General features: G+C 31.4%; 2 protein-coding genes and 1 long non-coding RNA gene across 3 annotated transcripts in view; 1 reads left to right on the plus strand and 2 right to left on the minus strand.

Annotated features, from left to right (window-relative positions):
- LOC106690298 (uncharacterized) overlaps positions 1–8,940 on the plus strand; it is a 58,695-nt gene that overhangs the window by 41,091 nt on the left and 8,664 nt on the right. The gene's annotated exons all lie outside the window — the stretch shown is intronic.
- LOC136796169 (uncharacterized) overlaps positions 1–8,940 on the minus strand; it is a 39,017-nt gene that overhangs the window by 15,500 nt on the left and 14,577 nt on the right. Inside the window, exon 3 of the long non-coding RNA XR_010843873.1 lies at positions 657–741. This is a non-coding gene — a long non-coding RNA (uncharacterized lncRNA). The remainder of the gene's footprint in view (positions 1–656; positions 742–8,940) is intronic.
- On the minus strand, positions 1,000–2,070 carry LOC106690299 (peroxiredoxin-like). Its single transcript, XM_014435695.3, has one exon. It carries the CDS (start codon positions 1,948–1,950, stop codon positions 1,225–1,227), a length of 726 nt encoding a protein of 241 aa, XP_014291181.1. The 5' UTR covers positions 1,951–2,070; the 3' UTR covers positions 1,000–1,224.

Below are 8,940 nucleotides of genomic sequence, written 5' to 3' on the forward strand. Positions count from 1 at the left end.
ATATTCTTTACATCAATAAGTAACGAAAATGCAAAATATATGTTTATGGATTGTTAAAGAGACTTTCATTTAATCTGTATTGTTTGACTGTTTTGACAAAAATAATTAAAGAACAACAATATAGATAAAAATAATTTAAAATAAAGAATATTTATTTACTGCATGAGTAAGGATGAAATTGATTTTACATTGTACTAGCAGACAAAGATTTGCAATTGTTAGATTTAGGGATGTGGATAGATTAGTTGTATACCATTGAAAGTTTGATAGAAGTGAATATATTTAGCTATTTACACATTGGATCAATGATTGAATCTATTGCTTATTATATTTATTTACTAATTCGAAAATGATGAATGAATAATAATCTTCCTTTTTTAAATTATATTGGTTATTACAATAACGTTTCGGAGTTATCCCCCATCTTCAGGTTGCTAGAAACAAATTCTCAAAAATAACACATGCTTACAACATTAACCCATATCACATTATTTATTAAACTTTTTACAAACTATTTACCTGATTAACATCTCTATATAGTATATAAGTTACTCATTATTAGTCCCATCAAGCTAATATTAACATATTATTGTCAATAAGTGAAATTTAATATAATAATCAACTATTACATTTTATAAAATAAGGAGAATAATTACCTTCCTGAAGGTTATCGTTAACTAAGATAACAACTAGATTGAACTATAACATTCTCCTGCCTCCATTACTACAAAGATGAACAATCTAACAACATTTAAAAATATTAAAAAACAAATTTTATAGAATAACAATTCAACAAAATATTAAATAAATCTAAATTCTATAACTATTGTACAACCTTAAATTGTTAATTTATCTACAATATCTATATACATATGTTAATTAAACAAAAAAAAATGAATGAACAATTTACATATTTTAATTCTTAAATAAACAAATAGGACATTTGATATAATCTTTAAAGTTTTAAGTACAAATACAAATGTATTATTAAATCAAATAATTTTAACATTTTCATTTTCACAGAAATTTATATTTCTAAAAGATTATATTTATTTCACATTCCAATCGCACTCTTTAATTTTTTTTATGTCTATGGAAAATATAAAAAAAATATTAAAAAACATAAATAAACTGTAAGATTCAAATCATCCATCCGCCTGCTATTACGGTTGCTATAACTATAATATACAGAAAATCGTGGATTAAAATGAAACAATATAACGACTAATTAACTTTCCTAAAATATGCTTGTGACCCTTTTGGATTTGGTTTGATTGTTGGTTTATCCGGCTTCCAGTTGGCAGGGCAAAGTTCACCGTGCTTGTCGACAAACTGGAATGCCTTAATAAGGCGCAGAACTTCATCAACTGACCTTCCGACTGGTAAATCGTTTACTGTGATCTGTCGTACAATTCCAACTGGGTCAATAATGAATGAACCTCTGAGGGCAACTCCGTCAGCGTCAATCAAGACATTGTACGACTTAGCAATAGTTTTCTTGAAATCAGACAACAAAGGATATTTCAACTGTCCCAGTCCTCCAGCCTTCCTTGGTGTGTTGATCCATGCCAAATGGCTAAAATGTGAATCACAGGATACTCCTACGACAGATGCATTAATTTCCTCAAATTCTTTAATGCGGTTACTGAATGCTATGATTTCAGTCGGGCAAACGAAAGTAAAATCCAGTGGATAAAAAAACAAATACAGATATTTTCCAGAATAATCGAGCAATTTGATATCCTTGAACTCGTTATTGATGACAGCAATACCTTGAAAATCTGGAGCAGGGGCTTGAACTCTGGGACAGTCAGGGATTGGTGGAATAGCGGAGAAGCATTTTGCTTGAACTACCGTTAACAACTTAGGAGCTGGTGTTTTATGATTGAAGATATTCTTGCCTTGTAAAATTCCAGATGAAAATAATCGTTGAGTAAGTTTAAATGCCATCTTATTTATTATTCGACAGTTCCCTTATAAGTTTTTACCCAAGTGAATAACTGCCTTTCTCAGAAACACAATTCTAGAGCTGAACGGCCCAAATAATAAAAAATAGTATCTGATCAGGGGGGTTTTTGCTTCTGATCCCTTGCTGGTTATATAACAATCTTGAAACCTGATCAGATACTATTTTTTATTATTTGAAAAATCGATTATTTTTTTATAACCAAGAAAAAAATGTATACTTCATGAGTAACGTTTTTTTACCAAAAAAATTGGAATTGCATATGAACTTCCCGAGAAAATCCTGAACATTTAGCAAAATGTCCCATCACAATTGGATGGGTAACTATTAACTGTGGCAGAGCATAAATTACGAGCCGACTTATTTATTCTTATATATTAGATTACGATACGTTTTCGATATTGATATTTTTTGGTGTATTATTTTTTAGGCTTAATATTGATGTTTTGGAAATATCGAGGTTGGTCAATCCCGAAGTGAACTACGATTCCATCTAATTGTGCTGGCTAATCAAACAGGCTGTGCTCCATTGTCACCAATGCTACCTAAATAGTCAATGACTATCCCTTTTGTCCTCCGATAAGGAATCATGTCCCAACATGGGCCTGTTTCTGTTTATTGTTATAAAGCTAGAAACTGCTTTTCTTAGATTTTTTTTTCTATACTTTCACAACTGCCTAAGCAAGAAAGCTACACGATTTTTCTTTCAGAGGAACGTGAAGTGTTTTTAGAAAAAAATCATTCGTAGTGAAGAAAGGAGCCGTGATATAAATTGTAGATGAATCGAATAAATCAAAATTGATCTTAACCACTTCTCTCCTCTTAGTTGAGATATACATATTGTTTTATTTTTGTGGTGTTTAATCGATTGTTCGCCGATATATCAAATCACCTTTACCCTTCGTCGTAAACATACCGACTGCTCTACAGTCTCCTTTAATAATGTTGATTTTATCCCTGGCGAACAGATCCGCTACCTTGGACTACATTTGGAAAACGACTAACCTGGAATCTTCACACAAGGCTGAAAAGACAGGAAACTCCACGTTGATTCCGACTACTACAGTATTTAATCGACAAACGGTCTAAACTTCCAATCTATCACAAAAGATTGATCTACATGACTGTAATAAGACCAATCTGGAGATACGGAGTTAAGCTTTGGGGCTCCAATAAACCTACGAATTCCTCTCGTACCCAATCCTTACAAGGGGTATTCATAATGTTTAGTTTAACATGTTAAAGCGTGTTAAATGGAAAACTTATGTTAAATGGAGAAATATTTCCTTCTTTTACCATATTAAAACGATATAACATGTAACATGGGTGAGAGTCTGTTACTAGGTCTGTTAAATGGAGAATGACGTCGCGAAACAAACCAGCTGAGCTTGTCACCGTTTTATTTGTTGTCGTGTTAGGTTACTTACTCGTAGTTTGTGTTTTCTTTTCTTTTCTTTTGTCTTGTGTTTTAGACTTTTTAAAAAATACAATCAGAAGCCAAACTTTTACACTTCTACTTTTCACTTATTTTAGCCATGTTGTTATAAATTACTGTATCAAAACTTACATAACATGAGGTTTTGGAAGGAAAGGTTACTAAAAAAGTTGATCAGAAAATCCGTTAGGAGCTCTTATGCATTTATCATTTAAAATTACTTAAAATAGGGCTGCTCACAATGCTATACTTATAACATTTAACATGGTAAAACATTTTACATTTAACACATCATGAATACCCCTAATATGTTATATCGTTTTAACATGGTAAAAGAAGGAAATATTTCTCCATCTAACGTGATTTTTTCTGTTTAACACGATTTAACATGTTAATCTAAAGCTCATGAATACAAGGATTACAGTAATTTTTTTTCACTTCGTAAATAGATTTAAAAGTTATTCTTATTTTTTTTACTTTAACAATCTCTTGAATACAGTAACATTTAAGTGATATACACTACTATTGTAAGATTGTGGACTCTGCCAATGACTCAATATTGTCGTAGTGATAGTAGAAAGATTGCACACTGACGTGTCAGCTGCAATCCAATCATATCCTTTCTTGATAAGTTATTGTATCATAAGCGTTACTGAAGATAAACGCCTGTTAAATCCTTTGTTACGTGTTATCCATCCGAATACGTACGTATGATCAAGAAAGATTTGCAATTTCATTTTAGGATTAAGATACTCGGAAAAAGTATATTTGTCTAATACCCTCATATCAAAGTTCAAAGCAATTTAAAATAATTATAAAAAGAGGTAATCTATCTAAAAATCTAATTTTTTATTACTTTTATGAAAACTATGTATAATTACTAGTCGAAATTGATGAGTCGGCCAAGGTTAGGTAGGGAGAATGAGAAATGGAGGGTGTTTCAAGACGTTTAAAAAAATTAATTTTTCATAGGAAGCTCTATATCTTTCAAACCACCAACAAAACTAGAAAAATTGATGGAGGTCATTTAAAGGAGAGTCAATTTGTTAAAATGTAAGTCCTAAAAGAGCTATTTACGTTCAATAGTGCTCGAGATACAGCTTTTTTTAAAAGCAACATTTTATAAAAATAGTACTAGAAAGATTAGTAATTAGTGAATTTATTTTGAGAAATCTATATCTCAAAAATCATTAAACGTACAGATGTCTATTAGCTCTCAAATTAAAGCGAGTTTAATAGACTATAAACCAGTTTATGAAGTTTATCTTCGCAGGAGTAGTAGTTTTCATGATATTTGCTAAAATATATTGATTTACAGTAGTTCGCACAAATTTTCATGTGCTAAATTTATCATACACGAATATCATAAAAACTACTACCCCTACAAAGATACGTGTCATAAACTATTTTATAGTAAGTTAAATTACTTTTATTTTGGCGGCTGGCAGACATATACGTCTTATGCTCCAAAAGATATATTTTTTTAAGAATCAACCATTTTATCCGAACAACTAGAAATTAACATTTTGTGAATTATGTGGTCAAATATCATAAAAACTGCTACTCCTACAAAAATAAACGTTATAAAATATTTTTTAGTAACATTAACTAGCTTTGAATTGCGTGCTGGCAGATATCAGCATGTCTTATGGTTTCTGATTTATAGGATTAATTGACAGTCGAAATTGATAAGTCTTCCAAGTATAGTTTGGGGATATAAAAAATGGCGGCTTAAAAAAATTAATTTTTCATTTGAAGCTCTATATCTTTAAAACTGCCAACAACATTGGAAAACCTAACAGAACATCATTTAAAGTAGAGTAAATTTTCTAAAATCTAAGCCCTAATAGAGCTATATACATTCAATAGTTCCCGAAATATACCTTTAAATTTCAAAATTTCATAAAAAATGCACTGAAAAAGTAGTTAGTGTATTTATTTTGAGAAAACTATATCTCAAAAACCATTTAAGGTATAAATGTCTATTAGTACTCAAATTTAATTAATAACTTAATTTAATGCACTATAAAGTAGTTTATGACGTTTATAGTCCTAGAAGTTGTAGTTTTTGCTAAAATAAATTAATTTATAGCAAAATTTATATTCATTTTCGAATATCATAAAAACTACTGCCCATTCAAAGATACGTGCCTTAAACTACTTTATAGTAAGTTAAATTATTTTTATTTTGAGTGCTAGCAGATATATGTACGTCTTATGGTCCTAGAGGCATATTTTTTCAAAAATCAAACATTTTGTCCAAACAACTAGAAATTAACATTTTATGAATTTATTTTGTTAAATATCATGAGAACTACTACTCCTGTGAAGATAAACTTCATAAACTACTTTATAGTCTATTAAACACCCTTTAGACATTTGTATGTTGAATGGTTTTTGAGATATAGATTTCTCACTACTAACTGTCAAGTACTATTTTTATAAAATGTTGCTTTTTAAAAAGCTATATCACGAGAGCCATTGAACGGAAATGGCTAGGACCAATATTATTTATCTATTAGGGCTAATATTTCAACAAATTTACTCTACTTTAAATAATATGTTCTTAGGTTTTCTAGTGTTGGTAGTTTTAAAGATATAGAGCTCCGAATGAAACATTAATTCTTTTTAACGTACTAAAACAGCTGCTATTTTCTATCCCCCCCCCTAACTATACTTGATAGACTCGTCAATTTAGGCTAGTAATTATACAAGTTTGCACTAATGTAATAAAAAATTGGGGTAAAACTGTCTTTTTTTCTTGCGTTCTAATCATTGTCTTAGCTCAATCCTTTCTCGTAAATATCCGTTCTCATAAAAAAAAAAAAGAAAAAAAAAAGCTGTGTCATCCAAAGTACACTATGACTAAGGTACAACAATCTCAGCTATGTATATAAATGAAATGGAACTATTATTTTGAAGGCTGTATTGAGAAACAGAAACTGTTTGAATTGCTGTGGCCGCCCAGAAAACTCTAGAGGACATTCACTAATTATATCTATTACCTAGCTGTAACTGCCTCGGTCATCGTGGCCCAGGGTATTTTTAGAGTTCGTTCATTCGTTCAATGTTTACGAACATTTAGTCATGCTTAAATATATATTTCTACAGTAATCATTTCTTTTAAATGTCGCTTAAAGTTCTTATTTTCCCGATGCATGATTTTTGGTGCATCAAATTTGAATTTATATCCTGTTTGTCTAAAATGTGTAATGAGAGCAGTTTGGTCAGGTTCGTTAAGATTGTTTATTTTATTAAAGAGGTATAACTATATTTGTTTGTTGTTGATACTATTCTGAAGCAACTGAACTGGGGGAAATCCTATTTTAGTACTATTTTTTACGCATTCTGATCGTAAATTATACTTTAAAACGAAATTATATTAGAGGAAAGGAGAGAAACAGAACAAAGAAACTATAGAACTAAATTATATTAGGCATATTTTATATCCGACGCGTCCTGAAGTAAAAAAAAAAATCAAATTTTTACGGTTCGGATTTACGGCCGCTTCTTTCCTACTTAAAGATAATTGCAATTCAAGATCATTGTACACACGGTGTGCAGTCGGTATTTTTTGCACGGAAATGCATTGCGCACACGGTCTGGAATAGGTTAAGAAATGCTTCAACTATAATGTACTGAAATACTGAAAATAAAGTATTACGTAAAATATTTGTACCGAAAAAGGATGAGTTAAATGGAGAACTTATAATGCTATACTGAGGGATCTGCTACCCGGTAAATATATTTCAGGTTATAATATTGCTGCGAATAAGATGGGCGTGTAACTTTGTAAGGCTTAGTAAGTAAACGGATTCCTAAAATGTTAATGAACACTGAAATGACGAGTAAACATCTTATTTAATCTAGCACCATAATATGTCATTAAATGTGTGATGAATACCGAAAAGGGTTTAACTTTGGGTAGTGAAATACTGGTGCTTGGGTATTCTGAGGATTTGATATTATTGCGTGAGAACAAAGAAACTATAGAACTAAATTATAACTGTATTAATAAACATGATTAGCAGTAGAAACGCGAGCAATCACGGCGATATAGCTGTAGGAGGAAATACGTTTGAACATGTAGATAGGTTTAAATATTTAGGTTCTACGTAACTAGAAAAAAAATTTTTGAGCAACTAAAAGCGAGGTTAAAAGCGGGAAATTCTTTTTATTTTTCAACTTTGAAGGTGCTTAGCTCCTGCATTCTGCCCAAAAACTTAAAAGTTAAAATTTACAAAACTATTATCCTTCACACTGTTCTTTACGGAGCTGCAAAACTAAGGGAAGAAAAGCGTTTTAAGGTTTGAAAATAAGGTATAAGGTAAAATGTTTGGACCTGAAAAGGGTGAATTAACGGGAGAATTTAGAAGGTTATACAACGCTGAATTTATGGAACTGTACCCGATAAATATAATTAAGGTGATAGTATTGGGGTTGATGGGCCGTGTATGAGTGTGGGACTTATTAACGAACGGATCCCTAAAATGTTAATCCCTAATCACTTAACTGACGGGTAAACGTCCTACGAGTAGACCGAAACGTAGATGGGAGGATTGCGTTAAGACTGATTTTACAGATTTGGGATTGGGAAGGTGTCACTGGACGGATGTGTGTAGAGAGGAATTGGTGATATCGGCAACGAACCTTCCTTCGCCTAAGCATTTATTATTATTAAATTATAGTGACTGATTTTTACGAAAAAAATCAATTCTAAATCTATTGTATTTCTTAGGGTTTTTCCGCACCGTCAGCTCGCAATTCATCAAAAACTGTAAAACATCATTTAAATAAAATAAATTTTATCTAATTTTAGCCTCAAAACAATTTTTATTTCTTTTAAGTCCGACGTATCGGCCAATTCGGTCACCCTCAAGGACAATCTATTACAAACAGCTTTTATTATACATATGATTTTTAACAAATAACAATATTATTAATAAATTATCATACCTTAAATACAATTTTTAAAACCTTATGGTATACAAGGTCCGTAAATTCCTACCCCCTACATATTATCTCATTATCCGTTCTTATCTCTCAGACAGGTTATTTCAAGTAAATCACAACAGCGCTTATTCATCCCTGTTTCCTCAGTCTGCTGGTGTACCTCAGGGTAGTATCTTGGTCCTATCCTTTATACAGTTTTTACAGCTGACAACCCAACCCATCCTAACACTATCCTCACCACTATGCCGATGACACATGCCTATTGTCAGTGAATAAAGATCCTGCCATTGTATCCCAATCCCTCCAATCCCACATCACCACCCTTGAAGAATGGTGCCAAAACTGGAGGATTAAAATATATTCCAATAAATCCCACCAAATCACATTTACCCTTCGTCGTAAACCTTCGTCTTGCCCTACAGTATCTTTTAATAATACCCCACTCATTCCTGTTGAGCAGATTCGTTACTTAGGACTAAATCTGGACAAACTCCACTAAACCATCTAATTCCTCTCGAATCCAATCCTTACAGTCCAAAATCCTTAATGCTCCTTACTTTGTCACAAATCAAATCATCCATCAGGA

Source organism: Halyomorpha halys, unplaced genomic scaffold, assembly GCF_000696795.3.
Source record: "Halyomorpha halys isolate HHAL.00 unplaced genomic scaffold, Hhal_1.1 Scaffold1649.1, whole genome shotgun sequence".
Taxonomy (NCBI): domain Eukaryota; kingdom Metazoa; phylum Arthropoda; class Insecta; order Hemiptera; family Pentatomidae; genus Halyomorpha; species Halyomorpha halys.